General features: G+C 39.5%; 1 protein-coding gene across 1 annotated transcript in view; it reads right to left on the minus strand.

Annotated features, from left to right (window-relative positions):
* myo10l3 (myosin X, like 3) overlaps nt 1-22801 on the minus strand; it is a 95989-nt gene that overhangs the window by 27560 nt on the left and 45628 nt on the right. The window contains exons 11-20 of the mRNA XM_052142810.1: nt 21897-22043; nt 21694-21794; nt 19874-19940; nt 18526-18618; nt 16481-16549; nt 13849-13931; nt 10831-10939; nt 9579-9659; nt 6057-6181; nt 5642-5756 (exon numbers count right to left, since the gene is read on the minus strand). Coding sequence (XP_051998770.1) covers nt 5642-5756; nt 6057-6181; nt 9579-9659; nt 10831-10939; nt 13849-13931; nt 16481-16549; nt 18526-18618; nt 19874-19940; nt 21694-21794; nt 21897-22043 — 990 coding nt within the window. The remainder of the gene's footprint in view (nt 1-5641; nt 5757-6056; nt 6182-9578; nt 9660-10830; nt 10940-13848; nt 13932-16480; nt 16550-18525; nt 18619-19873; nt 19941-21693; nt 21795-21896; nt 22044-22801) is intronic.

Below are 22801 nucleotides of genomic sequence, written 5' to 3' on the forward strand. Positions count from 1 at the left end.
TTGTCAACACACATCCATAGTTAATATGATGACTACATCTGTGGTTACTCTGTTAAAGCACCTGGGGAAACTGACTTCATTCATTCACAAAAAATCTACTAAATATGTGCATCCCACACCCATCCTCTAAAATGACTGTGGGGCCATTAGATTAAAAGCACAATATGGCTTAAAAAAGTGAGTTCTGAGAAAAGTTTAGCATCATTTGTTGGATATTTTGTATATAACTCCTTTTTCACTTACATCTTGACAGCAGTCTTCTTGGCGATCATGATTTCAAGCTTGATTACACTACCTAGAGCTTGAAGCATGCGCAGACCATTAGATGGCACTAGGAAGTATAATCGAACTTGAAATCATGATCGCCAAGGAGACTGCACTAAAGATGTCCAGTTAAAAAGGGGTTACATTTTGGTCTGTTCTTATGGTCATATGGTTTATTTTAATGCTGAATTTATGTGTTTTTTGGAGCTTAAAATTTTGGTCACCATTCACTGGTATTGTATGGACCTACAGAAAATCTTTGTTTGTGTTCAGCAGAAGAAAGAAAGATAGAAATATACACATCTGGGATGGCACGAGGGTGAGTAAATGATGAGAGAATTTTCATTTTTGGGTGAAATAAAGATATCGGTCTGTAAGAGTCAGCATAGGCTAGCTTCTATTATGAGGTCACCAGCTTTCCATGGGTCAATTTCTGCTCAAATCAACAGGTAATTTATCAAGTACTTGAGTATGATGGCAGAGTCTGGCAGAGCAGAGAAAGTTATAAGTTAGAGTATCTGACCTTGAGTACACTGGTGCTCTGACGCATTGAGAACAAATTGGAGCCAGTCAGCCCTGACAACCCCACAGAACAATGAGGCTATGTTACAGGAAAACAATTTGTAAAGCATGACTCTATTCATCACTGTATGTATTCAAATTAATTTGTGTCTTTATGCTTGTGTATGTGGGAGACAAAAAGAGCAAGTGGCATTCTAGGATAAAGATATATATATATATATTTGTTATGTATTCAAACCACCTGTTGAGACTGTGATAAATGCAGACGATATTTTGCATCGCTTGGAACATACATATGAAATAGTTTTTATGGCATAACTATTTCTATAATCTTTTATTGCACACCACTCTGGAATTCTTTATTCTGATTGGTCATTCACTGCATTCTGCGGTCAAATATTTTTGTATGACTGCTAAACAACCTAGGCAACTGATTTCCTACATTTACATTTATATTGACATTTATTCATTTGGTAGATGCTTTTATCCAATGTGGATAAAAAAGTGGAATAATACATTGTAAGTGATTCATCTTAAGGAGACAGCAGTACGAAAAGTGCTGCAGTACAAAGTTTCACTAGCACCAGAATAGTAGTATCAATAAATGCAAGATTTTGCATCTTGGATATTGTGCATTTACAAATCCTACCTGTGTACTGAGGCCATCTCACCATTCAGTTTCAACTGCCTTTCTCTCATAAAGACTCACTCAGTTTCTCATGACTGCACAGAGCACTGACAGGTCATCACTTTCTCCATCTCAAGTTATATGATTTATGAGAGAATTTCTCTGCTCTAACAAACCAAAACTAAACACAATAATTATGGTAACGCCCCATTAAATGACCATCAAGTTACCAACCCAGATAAAGAGATACCTAAACTGGCTCTCAGGAAATCCAGAAACCACAAGACCCCAAAGGAAATAACACAGAACACACTGGACTCAATTAATTTAAAGAAAAGTGGTCAGAATCAAAGGACACAAGAATGTCTTTTATTTACACTGCCTTCCTGTTCCTATGAAACCAGAGCTCCTCTTACTGTAAAAACAGCCCAAGTGAACTGCTGCACTTAATGTGTGGCAGAGACTGACTAAGGAGAGTGAATAATTGACTGATTACAAGATAAGAATGAATAGTTACTGTTGAACAGAGAACAGAAAGTGTTCTTTTCAGAGCGCTTGTGCTCCTGTTGCCAAACGCCCTTAAAGTGCTCTGCTCTCGTTTCAGGCCCGGCCGATCGGGATGAGTCATTTCAATAGAGTGTGGGACCGCAAGGCACCCGAACAAGATGTGGAGGGTTTTTTTAGGTGGGGAATGGAAGCTGAGGCAGAATGAGAAGGAAAGAGGATGAATGAGGAAAAAAATTAAGAGAAAGAGACAGAGAAACCAGCAAGAGATGCCTCCATGAAAGCCCAAAAGTGTTACAGAAAATAGCATGTAAATACATAGAGACGACCAAGTTTGATGTTAGCTTGACAAAGCCTGGTCTTAAAGTCACTATAAACCCACATGTTTTTGTTCACATTGTCCTGCATCAAGCATGGGCACATGCATGCTAAGCCTGGAGGGGAATGTCTAAAAACAGCAGATACATACAAGAAGATAACAAGCGCTTGGAGAAACAACTGTCCCGATCATATAGTGATGTGTTACACTGGTGTAATGGAGCAAACGTTTTTTTAGTGTTAGTATTAGTTTTAACTCACTATATTTAACGATGGGTTAACATCTGCTTGGCACATACATATGAAAAACCGATGGAGTGCGTACTCCAGGTAGGAAATGAGGTTTTGCCCCAAGTGAAGGAGTTCAAGTACCTCGGGGTCTTGTTCACGAGTGAGGGGACAATGGAGCGGGAGGTTGGCCGGAGAGTCGGGGCAGCAGGGGCGGTATTGCACTCGCTCTATCGCACCGTTGTCACGAAAAGAGAGCTGAGCCGAAAGGCAAAGCTCTCGATCTACCGGTCAATTTTTGTTCCTACCCTCACCTATGGTCATGAAGGTTGGGTCATGACCGAAAGAACTAGGTCGCGAGTACAAGCGGCCGAAATGGGCTTCCTCAGAAAGGTGGCGGGCTTCTCCCTTAGAGATAGGGTGAGGAGCTCAGTCATCCGTGAGGAGCTCGGAGTAGAGCCGCTGCTCCTTTGCGTTGAAAGGAGTCAGTTGAGGTGGTTTGGGCATCTGGTAAGGATGCCCCCTGGCCGCCTCCCTAGGGAGGTGTTTCAGGCACGTCCAGCTGGGAGGAGGCCTCAGGGAAGACCCAGGACTAGGTGGAGAGATTACATCTCCACACTGGCCTGGGAACGCCTCGGGGTCGCCCAGTCAGAGCTGGTTAATGTGGCTCGGGATAGGGAAGTTTGGGGCCCCCTGCTTGAGCAGCTGCCCCCGCGACCCGACTTCGGATAAGCGGTTGAAGATGGATGGATGGATGGATGGGTTAACATCTTTTTAACCCCAAAGTAAAAGTCACTTTTAAACCCAGGGTTTTAAAAAGGGTGAAAAACTCACAAGTTTTGTATTTTCTTGTTCCCTCTCGTTTGCATTTAGGCTTTGAAATTATTTGTCTCTCTTAAAGTGATATTCTGGATTCAATACATGTTAAGCTCAATTGTCAATTATAAATGCTGTCCGCATTTGTGGCATAATGTTTATTATCGCAAAAACATATTTGGACTCGTCCCTCCTTTTCTTTAAAAAAAAGCAAAAATCGAGGTTACAGTGAGACACTTACAATGGAAGCAATTTTTGGAAAGTTAGAGGGAAGTGTGACGCTTATAATTTTATAAATGCACTTACATCAATTCTTCAGTTAAAACTGTATTATTTGAGCTGTAAACATTTTTAAATTGTCATTTTACGGTCATGTAAGGGTTTTAGGGTTTGTTGACATTACATCGTCATGGCAACAAAGTTGTAAAATTAGTTATACACTGCCTGGCCATAAATAAAAGGTTGCCGTTTGGATTTAAATAAGCAGAAACTTATATGAATAAAATATGAATGAAATATGTTTCAGTTGGCAACAATTCTTTTTACTCTAACTGATGCAGTGTGTAGCTTCTCATTTCTTAAACAACCATGTCAGAGGATATATCCTGTTGTCGTGGAAAAGATGTTACTGTGTTTCAGAAAGGGCAAATTATTGGCCTGCACCAAGCAAAGAAAACAACTAAGGAGAATGCACAAATCACTGGAATTCGGTTAAGAACTATCCAATGAATTATTAAAACCTGGAAGGATTGTGGTGAACCATCAGCTTCACAGAAGAAATGTGTTCGGAAAAAAATCTTGAATGATTGTGATCAGAGATCACTAAAACACTTTGAGTCACATCGTAAAAAATCGACAGTAGAATTCACGCCTATGTTTAATAGTGAGATCAGAGCATGTAAGAGCATTTACACATGCACAATGCAATAAGAATTTACAGGATTGGGACTAAACAGCTGTGTGGCCACAAGAAACCACTTACAATTGAGACTAATCTGAAAAAACAACTTCAATTTGCTAGGGAGCATAAAGATTGGACTGTGGAGCAATGGTAAAAGGTCATGTTTTCAGATGAGTCCAGATTTACCCTATTCCAAAGCGTTGGGCGTGTCAGGGTAAGATGGGAAGTGCATGAAGCGATGCATCTGTCATGCATAGTGCCCACTGTACAAGCCTCTGGAGACAGTGTTATGATCTGTGGTTGGTTCGATTGGTCAGGTCTAGACTCAGCAACATTATACAGCAATAAATGTAGTCAGCTTAATGTACTGAATGACGAGGTTATTCCATCAATGGATTTTTTCTTCCCCAATGGCACAGGCATATTTCAGGACAACAATGCCAAGATTCATCAGCTCAAACTGTGAAAGAGTGGTTCAGGGATCATGAGGAATCATTTTCACACATGAATTGGCCACCACAGAGTGCTGACCTTAACCCCGTGGAAAGTCTTTGGAATCTGCTGGAGAAGACTTTAAGGAGTGGTTCAACTCTCTCGTCATCAATACAAGATTTCGGCCAAAAATGAATGCAAATCTGGATGGAAATAAATGTTGTGACGTTGCATAAGGTTGTCGAAACATGACCAATGTGCGCCATAATCAAAGCTAAAGGCTGTCCAATTATATATTAGAGTATGCACTTTTTTTTGTCCAGGCAGTGTAATTTTACACAAATATGGTTAGTAGGTGATTTTATCACACTAAAATCATGTTTACAGGGATATGTCTTGTGGCTAAACTTTTGAAACATTGTGTATTTTAACATTTACAGATTGGCCCCCATTCACTTCCATTGTAAGTGCCTCACTGTAACCCAGATTTATGCTTTTTTAAAAGAAAAGGAGGGACGAGTCGAAATATTTTTTTAGAATAATCAACATTATGCTACAAATGATGTTGATTGAGCTTAACTTGTACTGAACCTGTAATATTCCTTTAACACTTATCACTTTAACACTTTAAAATGTAAAAAACCAACAAAAACAAAAAAAAACTGGTGGATGCCAAGAGACCATCCTACTGCATGTTTATGTGGAGTTACAAATACAAACCTTATCAGGTTACCTGAAATACTCTCCATGCAAAAAAGCTTAGCAAATGTTAAGGATCAACCCCAGACTGAGTAAAGGTTAAGCAGTTAAATATGATAAAGAAAGAGCTTTTCCTAGAGCCTTTGCACTATTTACCTTCTTCACAGAGGTCTAGCACAGATTATTTCAGTTGGCACTTGAATTTTTCAACAGACACCACTGTAAGTGTATGTGAATTGACATGGATTCCACATGTCCAAGTCAAGGTTGCTCAAAAGCAAATATACAGTACATGTGTGTGAACATATGTGTTCATTTTGGAACCACACCTTAGTCTTCCCCAACTGCCACTCTTTCTTTGTGACATCATACATCGTAAGCAGATCTGCACATTTCTTCCTCTCGTCCGGTATGTGGTTTTTGTCCCTCAGGATCATTGTGTATCTGCAGAGGAAGTGGGCACAGCTTGAACACATACACATATTCCACCTCACTCATTTTACTGTAAGAGAACCATGATGTTCTGATACAACATTCTCACATTCAGAAAAAAGTGAAAGAAAACTTCCTGGTATTGTTCATTATGATTTCAACTACATTAACTTTAGCTAGCCAAAAAACAATAAATGCTTGATCGCAAATATGGGTATGTGAAACTTGTGCTCCAAAATGTCAGCTCCTGTTAACTGTATTTTGATGGACATTCAGTGGTTTTGTGATGTTTTCTTGTGATGTATCTCTCACCGGATGAGGAAGTCATTGAAGGTTCTCCGAACAGGAAAACCTGCTCTACGGATCTTCACTGTCTCCAGCATTCCAGAGTAACGTAGCTGATTCAGAACCACATCAGCATTAAATTTATTTGCATTCTGGGTGAAAACAGAAAGAGAATTCCATTAGCAATGACATCAAATAGCTGTGTTCAATATTCTCGGATTTGACTGGCTAAATATTCAACAATTTGAATAAAAACTTTTTTAAAGTTTAAATACTTTCTTCTATCCCATTTTTATATGCAGAGACAAATGTAATCCTCTTAATGAAAATACAAATAACTCAAAGTGACTCAGCGGTGCATTTCTGTTTAAGCATCCCAACCAGGAATAGGTGACAACAGTAGAAAACAGTGATTATTTTTGCAATTCCTGCTGTTGATGTAGAAATGATTTACTTCAGCTTTAAAGTCAACATGGAACAAGCATTTGCAACCCATTTTATTGTACTAAATCAAGATATTCATCTCTTTCTAGAAATTTAAATGGTACTAGTTTTGTTGAAGCTGACTACCACCCCTGGAGTCATGAGTTTGAATCCAGAGTGTGCTGAGTGACTCCAGTCAGGCTTCCTAAGCAACCAATTGGCCCGGTTGCTAGGGTGGGTAGAGTCACGTTGGGTTAACCTTCTCGTGGTCGATATAATGTGGTTCGCTCTAGGTGGGGCGCGTGGTGAGTTGTGAGTGGATACCGTGGAGAATGAAGCCTCCACACGCGCTAGGTCTCTGTGGTAAAACGCTCAACAACAAGCCATGAGATAAGATGCGCGGATTAATGTTCTCAGACGCGGAGGCAACTGATATTCATCCTCCGCCAACAGAGTGAGGCGAGGATGAGGACTTAGAGCACCTTGGGAATTGGGCATTTCAAATTAGTGGAGAGAAAAAAGAAAAAAAAAGTTAATATGGTCAATTTTGATTTCAAGTCAATTTTAACCATGAGCTAGTGTGAGATAACATACAGTAGGTGGTTCTTTCTATTTATCTGTCTTGTTTTGATTTGTCACACAAAGAACAACCATATTGGCTGTGGGCAGAAAGAAACAGGTCAAACGCCAACCCCAGCTTTGGATCTGTGTTCCGTCATGCTCAGTGGCTGAATCAGTAACGTCAGTGCCTGGTGTTCATCCGCTCCCGCACTGTCCTGTATCATTAGCCCTTTTGATGACTGTGTTAAGGAGTTAAGGAGCTCATTGTTGGTGGCCTGGACATCTGGTGTGGCTTAACATCACACAGAAAGTTCATAGCATTCAACTCTTGTGTTCTAGCGTGTCCCTTATTTCAACCAACACTATCTGAACTGAAATCATGTCAGGTTATTTTGACAGCAAGCTGAGGTGCATGTCTTTTTCTGGCCTCCTTGAGTAATTTGGAAAAAGTAAGGAAGAGGTAAAGAAACTGAAAAAACATTCACAAAGGGTTTTGGGATATTGCATAAAAACTGCAGAAGACAGTCATTAATCAACTGGAGTCGCATGGACTACTTTTTTGGCGCCTAAATGTGACTTTTGGACCGTCAAAGTGCTGGCACCCATGTACTTCCATTATAATGACATGACAGAGCTCTAACTTCTTCATGATCAAAATCTTCATTTGTGTTCTGCTGAAGACAGACAGTCATACACATCTGGGATGGCATCAGGGTAAGTGATTAATGAGAGAATTAAAATTTTTGGGTGAACTATTCCTTTATACAAACAGTTTATCCAATAAAGAAAATTATGTCATCATTTACTCAGACTCATGTTGTTCCAAAACCCATATGACTTTTTACTTATGCAGAACACAAAATATAAAAAACTAACAAAACAACCTTGGAATATGGCACTACTTTTATGACACTTTTGGGTACTTTTTATGTTTTAAAGTTTGGCTTTATCCACCGCTATTGTATTGAAAAGTTGGACCTGGATTTTTCATTAAAACGTCTTCTTTTTGTGTTCCACCAAAGAAAGTCGTATGGTTTTGGAACAAAATGAGGTTGAGTAAGTTATGACAGAATAACATTTTTGGGGTAAACTATCCTTTTAATATGATCTTTCCCCACCTGAAAGATTTTTTTCTTTAAAGTCACCACTACCAAAGTCAAACATTGCCAAAGGGAATTGCAAAAATAGTGACTTTTCAAACAGGAATACTCCCCTATCTGTCACCGGTCAAAAAGATAATCCTGCCCTAAATTCACTTTGTCAGGCAGGTTGAGATGCTCAAACAAACAGAGCAATGTTTTGAAAGTGCCACAATGTTTACACTTTTCAGGGCATAAACCTACAATTGACTTGTATTTGTTCCTTCATATTATGCAGGGATTTCATTTTGTCTTTTAAGGGGCCCAGAGTAGGGTGATGTGAGCTAGGAATCACTGTTGTGTGTACTAAATGAACAAAAAGGTGTGTAATGACAGAGGGAGGCAGGCAGAGTGCCAGATGAGGCCACCGCCGTGATTCCCCTCACTGACAACTATAAACAATACAATGAACCCCATCAGCAGCTCTGTGCCAAACTGATCCTCTGCCCACTCTAAAAATCAATCCAATCAGAATCCCTCCTGTAATATGGGAGCTCAAATGAACACTATTACAGCTTGATTGTATCATATAATCAAAGGCAGATGCTGTCTCTGGCTTTGTATGATCTTTTCTTCTGTTATCTCTACATTCCTTTGTTGCAGGTCAGGAGTGAGATACTGCTCTCACTGCCGCTGAAGCGGTGACCTCTAACCCCAGCGCAGGCGGGTTTGGGCTGGAGGAATGTGCTGGCGGTGGGGATGGGCCACATCGCTCAGAGTAGACCAACACAAAGAGACTCTATTTACAGAGTTTAGAAAGGGCACTACAGAACACTCTATACTCATGGATGTACAGCTTCTTGTCACATTGAGATGCTGTCAGATTTTAGTTCTTGTGATATAAGGGGATTTTAACCTTAACGCGATAGTTCATCCTAAAAAAATTTAAATTCTGTCATCTTTTTACTCATCCTCAAGTCTTTCCAAACCTGTATGACTTCCACACACACACAAATGTTAGGGAGAATATCAGCCTCAGTCACCATTCATTTACATTGTATGGAAAAACCATTCACAAGGACCAAATCTCAGCCATGCCTCTGCATATCCAAACTTGGCATGCTTGAACCAATGCAATTTGGAAGATGTGAAGAGCTACATGTATGGCGGAGTGGAAGATTATCAGCAAATAATGACGTCTGTTCCTCACACAAAGCTATCAGATGCTTTCAGAAGACTTGGAAAATAGTCTTATGGACTACTATTATAATCATTTTATGGTGCTTATGGAACTTATAGACTGCCTCTGGTCACTGTATGTTTTGTAGGAACGAGCAGCAAGAAAATTCTTCAAAATGTATCCTTATCCAAGATAATTTGAGTATGGAATGTCATGAAGGTGCGTTTTGGATGTGACTCAATAAGGATAATAAAATATTTTTTGAATATGAAAATGAGAGCTCTCCAATTTACGTGTCAATCCTACCTTTTCCATGTTGGGTTTGATGCAGCGTACAAAGAAAGGGTTGGAGGCACTTAAAGTAGCCATCAGTGCATGAAGGGAATCCTAAAAACACAGACAACACTCAGTCACAATAGTGCTAAATAACACCCCTGCAAATTAACAGCACGAAAACTGCTGTGCAGCAATAAAAGCTGCTATATTCTTGTCCGTCCCTCATCTCCTGGTGAAGAGGCCAAACACAGGCAGTGACAGGGCCAGTATTTACCCAGTCACATCAAGGACCCTTTAACCTGGCACACTGTCCCACAGCCTCAGACTGAGAGGCTCCAGCCTGGCTTTAATGACAGGGGAATGGGGGAACATACACGGACCTTGTCGGACCCTTGTGCCCGGTTTGCTGGTAATCCCCTAGCTTTAAGAGCAACAGTACAAGGGCAGCTGCCAAATCCCCTGTACGGCCGTTATGACATGCAAAGCCCCGTAACCCCGCAAAGCAGCAGATCCACAGGGACATAGACAAAGGGGACAAAACACACATATGCAAAGTGTACACACACAGACACAGAAGTGCAGAAAAATATACAAAAATTCTGCAAGGTTTGCATTTAGAGTGGCCACAAAAAGTATTTGGACAATTTCTGGACATCAAACTCAAGTGTCACCTGCAAACAAATAATGCTAGACCTTTTCCCAGAACTAACAGACATTTACTTTTTTGCCATTTTTGCAATTACTTTTAACCAACTGGTAGAATACAATTGATTTTGAAGTCAGTTCCTCTCAAGTTTACACAGCTGTCCAAGTAGAGTAACCACAGGTGTAGTTCATCACAACAACTAAGAAAATCTTTAACTAATGTTTGATAACAAAACATTTTTGGAACAATATATCTATCATTTTATAATTTGAAACATAAATGGTTTGCTTGATAACTGTGTGTGCTATTTAACTTATGGGGACACTAGAAATGTGTTTGTGAAATGTGTACATTTATAGCATATTACCCTTGTAATTACCAGTTTGTAACCTAAACAATTGTTCTCGTAAACCACATAAACACACCCCCCACACACACATACACACACACACACACACACACACACATATACATACACTTTGTCTAAAATTCTTTATCCCCTTGATTCTTTAAAAATATTATTTCACATTGTTACATAATTACAATCACATTAATTGTTATTAATTGTATTATCTAAATATATAAACAAAAAACGCTACATTCAGATCATAGAATGTGTCTTTCTAAATGTCTCACCCTGAACTGCGAGCTGACGGTGGGTTTGCGGCGGGCAGTGCCCATCTTCAGAGTCTCGTCTCCATTCCTGCTGCCAACCCGCTCAAACAGATCATAGATGAAGTCAAGCCTGAGACACACACAACAGACAGACATAATCACTAACAGACAGCATTCATGTGTGGACTAAAAAAAGGAAGATTGAAAAAAAGATATTGTTTTCAATGAGAAATGCTGTTTACATGCCACATTGATCTTATGACATATTTAATTCCATCTGAAAAACAAATGTAATATTGTTTGTTTCACAGTACGACAGTATTACCATGTTGTCCAGCAATGCCATGTTTTTGCTGTGTACATACTTTGAAGGACCTTGATGCATCATGTAAATACAGTCCTTTTTTATGTTACAATATGCAATATGCTTTACAGAGAAAAGCTGGAGTGTCTATTTTGCAGTTCCACATTTATTGAACATTCACTGTTCCCTATCTGTCACTCATTCAAAGTTCTGTCGATGTAGTGACACTAGGAGCCGCCCTTGGGAGCTCCAAACACCTCTGATCTTAGAGAAAAGGCCAATAGGAATTGGCGAGTGGAATTTGCATGCCACTCCCCCGGACATAAGGCTATAAAAGGAGCTGACTTGCAACCACTCATTCAGATTTTTTCTTCGAAGCCGAGCGGTTGTGTTCCCTCGAGCTAAATTCCTCTGCCAATCCATTCACCTCTGAAGAACCAAAGCTGTTTGATTTACGACGCATTGCAGCAGATTCTCCTCCTTTTGCACTGCTGGTGTGCAGAGAATGCCTATGTGCGCTCCAGCAGCTAAAAGAGTATATTCTTCCTACTAAAAGAGTATGTTTCCTATCTAAAAGTGTGGCACTGACGGAGCGTCTTTTTAAAGATGCCTTTCCGTCTGTGTATAATTCCTGGTTGTGATCATTATCTCTCCAATTTTGACAACCATGTTCACTCAGTCTCACTGAGCTCTCGATCACAACATCGGAGAGCAGGCTTGTCCAGTCTGATGCCAAGGACTCGACTGGGTTCCCACCCTCAGGTGTGGTCGCCCAGTTGCAGGCTAACGCGGAGCTGGTAGCCATGCTTGAACAGGCGGCTGCGAGCGTTGGGCTAGAGTGGAACACTCCACTCCCCCCTGAACCCTCGCGGATCGACGATTGGCTCACGGCCAAGGTTCCTTTCTTCCCAGAGGTGCATGATATAGCTCACTAAGTCGTGCCGGGCACCTTTCATTGCCCGGACCTGATTTATGGATTCTTCAGATCTCACTACCATCAACGGTGGGGTTGCCAGGGGGTACTCGGCGATTCCCCAGGTGGAAAAGTTGGTTTGCGGTGCACTTGTGCCCCCAAAGACTCCTGGATAAGGGCTACGGTGCCGCTGGACAGGCCACCTCCACCCTGCATGCCACCTCTCCTGCAATTGCAATAAGCCCAGGTGCTGAAAGAACTGCACGAGGGTAGTCCTGACCCAGATTTGATGCAGGAGCTGTAGGCGTTCTCAGCCAGGGACAGGTGCTTGGATTTCTGTCCGGAATACTCTCACGTGGTCCTGAGACCCCGACCGGGCTATGTGTCCAAGGTTCCCACTACCCCATTTCTTCTCTATAACAGACATCTGCTGAGCAGCAGGCTGGGCAACACTCAACACCTTTGTGAGGTTTTACAAATATCCAGGTTGAGCCGTCTAATCCTGTGTGTTGTCAGGTACAAGCAGGTAAGTTTGCAGGACAGCTGGCCAGGTGTACCGCTTGCATATAGCGCCTTTCTCCTCCCGGAGGTAAAGGCGTGCACATTTACCCCAAGTCGTGTTCACGAAGTCATGGACCCTGGATGTCCTTCCTCTTTAGCCCTGTGGCAGGTGAGTGTGGCAGGGCGGAGGGCGGGGCCAGGTCATGATCCTACACACCCGGTCCCGTATTAGGCTAATTAAGCCTCTGTGAGGGATAAAGGTCGACTGCAGAGGATCATGCGGGAGAGAGAGATCCCTCACGGAGGCTTGTGGAGAAAATCGATGCCGGCCCAGTATGTGTGCTGACTAGGCCCTGTACTGGGGTGGGTGCTCCACATGTGCTGGTTGCCTGTATTTAACCCTGTGTGATATAATTTCTGCAAGACGTTTTCCCCGTTGGTAAACCCGCGTCTTCCTTGGGCAAAGTTCCCTCTGCCACTGGTTGCCATGTTTGTAGAGCTACTCCCCTCTGGGTAGGACCTACCACGAGTACTTCTCCACGTGCGACACTGCCGACAAAGCTTGATAAGTTCATGTTATGTATTTCCACAAAATGTCCTCCCCTTCGGGCAGGGTGTGGTCTCCATGGTGTCTTCCCCTTGGGAGTGACACCCCCCCTGACGCGGACACTATATGGCCCCCAGCTGAATGATTTTATTCCTTTTGGGGAGAAAAAAAGAGAAGAGGCCGCAGCTGGTCCCAATTTTTGGGCAGTCGACTTGTCCCTGAGGTGCAGGGGACCATACGATGCTCGTAAGAGCATTGGGGGAGGTTATATGATGGCCGGGTGCACTGGCTACGTGGCACACAATGGCCTGCCCGTCTCACACCGCCAGTCCATGCAACACAGTTCAGCTAGTTGTGCCATTTTGTAAAGCAACCCCTAGTGTCACTACAGATAGGGAACATCCTGGTTACTTTCATAACCTCTATTCCCCGATGGAGGGAACAAAACGTTGTGTCCCTCCTGCCACAACACTGAACTACCTGCTGAAATGGCCGGGACCTTGTCTTGGCTCCTCAGCACAAAACCTGAATGAGTGGTTGCAAGCCAGTTTCATTTATACCCTTATGTCCGGGGGAGCGGCATGCAAATTCCACTCGCCAATTCCCATTGGCCATTTCTCAAAGATCAGAGGTGTTTGGGGCTCCCAAGGGCGACCCCTATTGTCACTACATCAACACAATTTCTCGTTCCCTCCATCAGGGAATGGAGGTTACGAAAGTATCCAGGACGATTCATTGTTTTAAATGCTGTAAATGAAGTGAATGATTGGTCACCTGCTGTCTTTCAGCATGTTGAGAATATCATCTCTGAACGTGTCTCTGTTCTTCTCTAGAATGCCATGCACATCATACAATACCTGACACACACAGAAAATACAGGTATACATGGATTAAGCACAGCATGTTGAAGGCATCAATATTGGCATTTGTACTGTATACTCTTATATAAAATAGTCTGACACTATACAGGAAAGTTTTAGGATTTGAAAAATATTTAAAGAAAAATAATGATATAATATATTTAAGATTCTTCATTATTTGTAGGTCACTAGTCAAATTTAAGCACATTTGTACAACAAAAGGTCAGATTTCCTAGCTTCCACTAAAGCACACAAGATGCTCTTCAAATGTTCTTATGCTGGGATAACATGGATCATACATTTTGGGGCACACACCAAATATAAAGACATTTTCATTTCAACTTTTCTTTGAAATGTTTATGCTGGTAATAATTTGTAAAGAAAAGTATATAATGCATGTTTGTGTCCTAACATTTCCTATTGCACATTCATTTGTGTACAGTATGCAAAGAAAAATGATCTGTATATTATTCTTGCATTTTGCTTGCAACCTACAGTATTGATAAGAGAGAGTGAAAGAGAGAGAGGGTGAGCGAGGATGGAGCTGCGTAGTCTAATACAGTCACCTGTTGAGTATTACTCTGTCATGGCCTCAATGGCGACAGATTCCTCCTCTGATCTTAACACCATGAAATAAACTCTTGAGCTTCAGAGCATGCTGGGCATGTTTATATCGCCAGCCAGATAATTAAAATCTCCCATTTAAATGAACAACTCATCCAAAGCTTATCTTTAAAACAGATGCGAAAAGTATTCTCTGTCTGAAAGCATTTGAAAGATTGGACTGGGATTGTGGGGACAAGGTTTCACATGGGACGTTTTGCACATGAGTTGTTTATCTCATGCTGAAGTGCACAATGAAACATTTTAATCAGTTTTAATTGTCTTGTTTTCCAGTAAAAATATAGAAACATCCTTGAAATAAGATACATTTATCCGAGGAGGTAATGAAATTGTGCTTCTCAAGTAAATTTCTAGGATGTTTAGATACAGCTGAAGTCAGAAGTTTACATACACTTAGGTTGAAGTCATTAAAATTCATTTTTTAACCGATAAACAGATTTATTTTAGCAAACTATAGTTTTGGAAAGTCGTTTAGGACATCTACTTTGTGAATGACACGAGTAATTTTTCCAATAATTGTTTACAGACAGATTGTTTCACTTTTAATGGGTCTTCCAAATGGACAATGGCCTCAAGCAAACCTCCAAAGTTGTGGCAAAATGGCTTAAGGACAACCAAGTCAAGGTGTTGGAGTGGCCATCACAAAGCCCTGACCTCAATACAATAGAAAATCTGTGGGCAGAACCGAAACAGCAGGTGCGAGCAAGGAGGTCAACAAACCTGACTCAGTTACACCAGTTCTGTCTGGAGGAATGGGCCAAACTTCCAGCAACTTATTGTGAGAAGCTTGTGGAAGGCTACCCAAAATGTTTGACCCAAGTTAAACAATTTAAAGGCAATGCTACCGAATACTAATAAAGAGTATGTAAACTTCTGACCCACTGGGAGTGTGATGAAAGAAATAAAAGCTGAAATAAATAACTATATTTACTATTATTCTGACATTTTCAGAATTTTTTATTTTTTTTTTGCTGTGTGAATGTACAGTATCTGCACTTTTAACAAGTTAGTGATGAGAGGTCTGGACAGTAATGTTCATGCATATGACTAAGGAAATAGGGTAAATCTCAGTGTGCTTGTTTGCTAATTACATTTAGGAAGAAGTTCAATAACACTGCCTTTACTGAGTGAAAGTATAGAGGAGGAGGAGAAAGAGAGAGAAATCAACAGGGATGATAGAGAGAATGTGAAGGAAAAAAGAAATTGCAACAAAAGAAAGAGAGCTGGATGGCAGCTCTAAAGTCTCTTCATGCCAAATGCTTCTCATGGGAGTTGATACTAGGCGTGTGGTTTCCAGCACATTACAACTGTGGAGACTTTGTGTGGTGTCCATGGTGAAAGGGCAAATCAACATCTTTCTGTGTTTTCTGTTCGTACCCCAACTGCTCTCTCTCACTCTCCTGAAAAGGCTAATTCCAGCACATCGATTGGGGTAGAACCTTGGCACACCTTATGGGAGGGGCACTGTACCCACTTCATCCTGGTAATCAGACCTCACTGATAGTGATACAAAATATCAGAGGAACTCTACTCAGAAACAGCTACTTTGTGAAAGGTGAGATGTGTGGGCGATGAAACCATTGTAGTGTTACTGCAAAAGGCTGGGCAGTGCCACCCTTCTTTTCTGTATTGTGTGTGCATTGCATCTCTGATGACAATTAAATGCATTTAAAATGTATTATAAAACAGACCTTTTTAAAACAGACCAGCAGACCTTATAAAATCTTTACACCCTTACAAATAATGAACCACAAAACCAACACTGTAAAATGAGTATAATTAACAGTGCTTACATATGTGCAATGTACTGCAATTTTCTTCCACATACCAGTTGAGACACTCTATAAATTCTAGCTCTGCCATGTCTCATGAAAAAAAGTATGTTTTTTTTCTTTCAGATATGCATTGCTTTATGTAATTACCTCTCCTGCATAATGTTTAATGCCAAACTGGTCATCCGCCACTCTTGGTTTCACGTAGTAAGGGTTCGTCTGCAAAGGCAACAACATATAACACATTGATTTCACCTGATTCAATTTTTTCTATATATTTTTTCCGAAGGCAGTGCTCTTTATTTTTAAAACAGAATATTATACTGTACTATACTATACAGTGCTATACTATACTATACTATACTATACTATACTATAACCTATACTAGACTTTACTATAATATGCTGTTCTCTTCTATACTATGCATCTATACAATAAAATACAATATTATACAACATTATACCATATTATAATATGCAATCCTATACTATAAAACATTAGATTATAATATTCTATGCTACGCTATGCTATGCTATACTATACTACTATACTATGCTATACTATTCAATGCTATGCTATTCTATGCATTGATATGGTTTTCAATACACACTTTACTATACAATACTACACTATACTACACTATAATTTAATACAATATTAGACTATACTATAAACACTATGCTAAGCTATCATGTGCTATACTATACAATGCTATGCTATCCTTTACTATCCTGTAATATGCTACACTATAAAATACAATGCTATTCTATACAATATGATAATATACCATTTAATACTACAAAATATTATACTATGCTATGCTACTACTACACTATGCAATACTATAAGTTATATCATACTATACAATACGATACTTTATTATACAACAATACACTATAATATGCTGTCCTATACTATTTTATACAGTACAATACAATGCTATATTATACTACAATATACTATAATATGCCATTCTATACTATACATGTTAGATTATACTATACTATGCAATGCTATTCTTTACCATACAATAATTTACAATTCAATGCTATGCTATGATCTGCTATACAATACTATACTTTACTACAAAATGCTGTTCTATACTGTGATATACAAAACAATATAATACTATACTATACTATAAAATGGCATTCTTTACTAAACAACATTCAATTATACTATGCTATACAATACAATCCTATACTATACACAATTCAATGCTATGGTATGCTATGCTATACAATACTACTGTATATTATACAATACTATGCTACAATATACTATACTATGCTATGCTATACAATCCTATTCTATTCTACACTATACTGTAATGTGCTTTATTATACAATATAATGCTATTCTATTACATACTATACTATATTATACTATTCTTTACTATACAATAACATGCCACTCTATACTTTAAAATATTATACTATGCGCCTACTACACTACTGTATACTACACTAGGTTATACTACACAAGAATAAATTATGTTATGCTATGCTATACTATATGATGCTATGATATACAATACTAACTATACTTCCCCATACTATGCTTTGCTGTACTATACAGTACTATAATATACTATAATATAATATATAAAACTTAATACTAGATTTATTTTCTATTCTATTTATTCTGCCCATTTCAACTTCATTCTTCACCTGGCACACCATTATACACCCCTTATATGTCATGAATAGTATCTTATTGTATATTGTGTCCTGTATTTTGAATATTGTATGTATAATTTGTATACTGTACAGTATGTTATGTAATCCTGTGATTTTTGAAGGAACACACCAAGTTAAATTCCTTTTAAGTCTAAAGGAACTTACTAGGCCAATAACATGAATACCATTTTGCAGGGAATACACTTAATAATAAGGGTACATGAGAACTCCTGGTGTGCATGCTGTTAAGGCAGTCTATCTGTGGTTTCTCTGAGGACATTTTTTTTCTCTTGCACTCTTTGTTCTTGCGGCCTGAGGAAAGCCTCTACATTACTGTATTGTGCATGTGCGTGTGAGAGGTTGTGGGGGTGTGACGGGGTGGCTCAGCGCTGGTCTTTATCAGCAAGTTTAGGGAAGAATTAACTCTCTCTGAACTGAAATTGCATTAGCAGAAGAAAGTGTGTGTGTCTGTGTGTGTGTGTGTGTGTGTGTGTGTTTTGAAAACGAGGACTCACGGCATGCCGGCTGTGAAGTTTCTCCAGCAGGGTGTAGTCTGTGCCTTTAGGGAATCTGCTCTCTTCATTGATAAGAGCCAACATGCCCAGTTTCTGCAGGGAAGAGCACATTTAGCCAAGCACACACACACACTCGGGCTCTCCAAATTAACCCCATAGTTCTCTATAACAGTGGGCAGTCATGTATGACCATTAGTGTCCAATACGGCCTTTCCATCTATGCACATATTTACTTATCATGTCATGTTGCCTTTTGTACAACAACATAATGTCCCGTTCATATGTAAGGAAACATCTGCATTCGATCTTTTTCAGTGACAGTGTAATAGCAATTGGAATAGTATTGAAAATGCATCTTTTTTAAGACATTTCAGCTTTTTGCCACTTTTACTGATACAGATACCCTGGCAGCACATTTGTCATTTATCCAGAAGCTAGCATTTTTACTGCAATCTATAATTCGCCATTTCTAAAAGATTTCCTGTCAGATGTCAGAATGACATTCTGCAGATGTATTTGCAGCATTTGGGAATTAGAATGTTGGTTAATCCACCATGAAATGTATCAGGTTTGGATATAATAATTACAAAACAATGCTTTACAGATCATGCAATCTTAACAGACTTTTTAGTGGCATGTGTGCTTACTGTGTAGTGGAAAGAGAATAGGAAATGAAACAGAGCAGAGAAAAGAGCTGGATTTGTGAATGTTGCACCATGGCTTTCTTTGTTCACGCTGCACATAAATCTGATTTTCTGGAGGATTGACTGTCCTCAATGTCATTTTGTAAGTGATGAAATTGGATCTATTTGTTCAGACAGTGTACTCAGTATCTGTTATATTTATTGTACATCACTTCACTGTTGAAGTTAATGACTTAAACATCAGCATGACTGAAAGACATATGAGAAAAATTATCACTTGTCATGTCCATCCTGAAATCTTGCCACACTGTTCAACTCAGGAGGTGCATGAGACAACATACCGGTAAGCGTCAGTGGCATTACTGTATTTATATATTCATGCATTTGCTGTGTCCAAAACTCATTCGCTCATTCACCATTCAATACATATTGAATGACACATATGAGTGTAAATAAGTGAATTCAGACACAGCTGTATGGTACTGCTGTTTGTATAAGACATTATGTGCATGTTGTATCCCAAATGATGAAAAAATGATGCATTTAGACTGAAATGCTGGAAAGCGTTTTTCATGTTTTTTTCCTAGTTAAAAAATCTAGCAAATGTGCTAACTTCTAGGCACAAGGCTACTCAAAAATGGTTTCTAATAAGTTTCATGTGGTCAAAGTGTGGGCTGATTAAAGGTTAAAGGTTAAGGAGTAACCTTTTCGATCAGATCCAGACACTCCGCGTTGTCCATCCAATCGATGGCTTCCCAGTATATTCCCTCCCTGTGCAAAGACACAAGAGAATCTCTTGAGCAATAGAAACACACACACACACACACACACACTATACAAAAATATACAAAGGTGGTATTCTCCTCAGGGTTCATGTGATGAAATGAGCTGTGACCGGGCTCTGCTGACCCCCCTCAGCCAGCACATTTCAACACAAGAACACAACTGTGTGGGAAAGAGGAGACCCATTCACACATCTGGCAGTGTGCCTCCATAGTCACTATGACAAGAACAGGCAGAGAACCCTGCCACCCCCTGTGCCCTGAGTTCATCTGCTATCTCTCCATCACTCTACCATAAAAGTGATCTGAGGACACTTCAGTGTCCTGTACCGAGAGCAGAAAGCCTCTCCTGAACATTTACACTTCTAGTACGTTGCATCTCCACCCTTCTATGCTACTTAACCCTTTTATGACCTAAGCGTTCGGTAAAACCTGATATCTATCTATCTGTCTGTCTGTCTGTCTGTCTGTCTGTCTGTCTGTCTGTCTGTCTGTCTATCTATCTATCTATCTATCTATCTATCTATCTATCTATCTATCTATCTATCTATCGCCTTCTTGAGTACTGAGGTTGGTTATCGCCATAGCTACACAAGATTGCAAATTAAAGGTTATGTTTTTTTCTTCTCTACCAGCTTGAAGGATCGTTCACCCAAAAAAGAAAACCAAAAATTTGTTTAATCATTTACTCACTTTCATGCCATCCCAAAGTGTATGACTTTCTTTCTTCTGCAGAACACAAACAAAGATTTTTTAACAGAATATTTCAGCTCTGTAGGTCCTTTTAATGTAAGTGAATGGTGGCCAGACCTTTGAAGCACCAAATATATCATATGACCAGACATTTCTAGCTCCAATAATCACATAAAGGCAGCATAAAAGTAATCCATATGACTCCAGTGGTTTAATATATATAATACATATAATATAATATAACCACTTCTGAAGTGATGCAATCAGATCAATATTTCAATCCATTTTTACAATAAATCTTTCAGATGTGAATATGAAAGTGATAGTGGAGATTTACAGTAAAAAATAACTGTTTCTCACCGACACATATTATATCACTTCTGAAGACATGGATTTAACTACTGGAGTCGTATGGGTTACTTTTATGCTGCCTTTATGTGATTATTGGAGCTAGAAATGTCTGGTCACCATTCATTTAGATTTTATGCAGAGCAAAGAAAGTCATACACATCTGAGGTGGCATGAGGGTGAGTAAATGATGAGAGCATTTTCATTTTTGGGTGAACTATTCGTTTAAACGTGGATTGACAACTATAAGTAAACCATGTGTAGGCTGATTCCTAAAAAAAGTGTGAACACTGTGGCTTTGTGACACTTTCAAAACATTGCTCTGTTTGTTGAGCATCCCGACCAGCCTTTGCAACATTGGCTAAATTAATGGTGTGGTGGGCCAATGGAAGACAGAGGAAGTGTTCAATATATTGGCAATTCAATTTGGTGCCACTAGTGGGGCAAAATATTACACAACCCACATTTAAGTATGTACTATGTGGAACTATGTGCTTCAAAGCATTCATGTTTGTGTATTTGTATAAGAGTATGTTTTTGCTCTTATGACTTGGCATAAATATAATTTTTTAATCAATCGATCAATATAGAGGATGCAATAAATTGTAGGACTGTCAAAGCTGGTTTCCAAGAGCCAAATTATGTCTAATAAAAGCAATAAAGCATGCTTGGAACTCAGCAGTGTCACTGGCAAGACTCACCTGTTATATTCAAGCTGCTCCAGGGAAAAGATGTGTTTGTTGAAGTACTCCTGGAGCTTCTCATTGGCGTAGTTAATGTTGAACTGCTCAAACCGGTTTACCTGGAGGGGGAAAAAGTCATAAAAATATGATAACATGCCATCAGCCATCTCTGTCTGTCTGAAGCATTTCACCTCTACGCAATCTCTAGCAAAAACTCTCACCTCGAAGTTCTCAAAGCCAAAGATGTCCAAAATGCCAATGGACTTGAAGTTGTCTTTTCCTTTGATTTTCTGGTTTATTCGGGCGATGATCCAAGAAAAACATTGGGAATACAATGCCATGGCCACAGAGTCCCGGGAATCAATCGCCTTTGAAGAGCAGGGCACGGACACATTTTAATTTAGACATTTTTGCTTTCAGTTAGCCTCAAACAGTGCAATTCAAAACCACAACATAAACAATCAATTTCTCTAGAGATTATAACAAATGACTAAAATGTCTGTTTGCATTTTGACATCACAAATCATCACATTTCGACTTCACAAAATTGTGAAGTTCACAAAATAGATTAAACATAAAGGGTTATTTTCTGTAGTCTTGCATGTCTTTAAACCACAGAGTGCAAAGTTCAATTGTTTGAAAACATAATGGATGTCTTTCAGGATTTATTGCCAAGACTGTGTAAGATACAATGGCCCCAAAAATTTGGACACACAAAGAAACGTTCAAAACTTCATGAAGCCACTAAAATGACATCGGGACAAGCTATTAGAAAAAATGGTTCAGAAAATTCAAGTTAGTTCTGAGAAATGTTTAGCATCATTTGTGTGATATTTCGTTATCTAATGCAATGAATGGCATTCGTATATTTGTAGGTGCGACATAAGTGTTCAAATACGTTTTGGGGCCAATGTACAGTCCGTGTATGAGTATCAAAACAATAGAACTACTGAGAGCACATTCTTGCATCAAAACAATCTGAATTAGTGAAAGTTTTTCATCTTTATTTGACCAAAATATCAATTTCCGAGCTCTTGCAGTAAGTAGTTTCATGCCTTTCCTACAAGTTTCTGCCCGCTCATTGTGCAAAAGTGATGAAAATTAGGGAGGCTGTTGAGAAATATCT

This window comes from Xyrauchen texanus, chromosome 14 (genome assembly GCF_025860055.1).
Source record: "Xyrauchen texanus isolate HMW12.3.18 chromosome 14, RBS_HiC_50CHRs, whole genome shotgun sequence".
NCBI classification, from domain to species: domain Eukaryota; kingdom Metazoa; phylum Chordata; class Actinopteri; order Cypriniformes; family Catostomidae; genus Xyrauchen; species Xyrauchen texanus.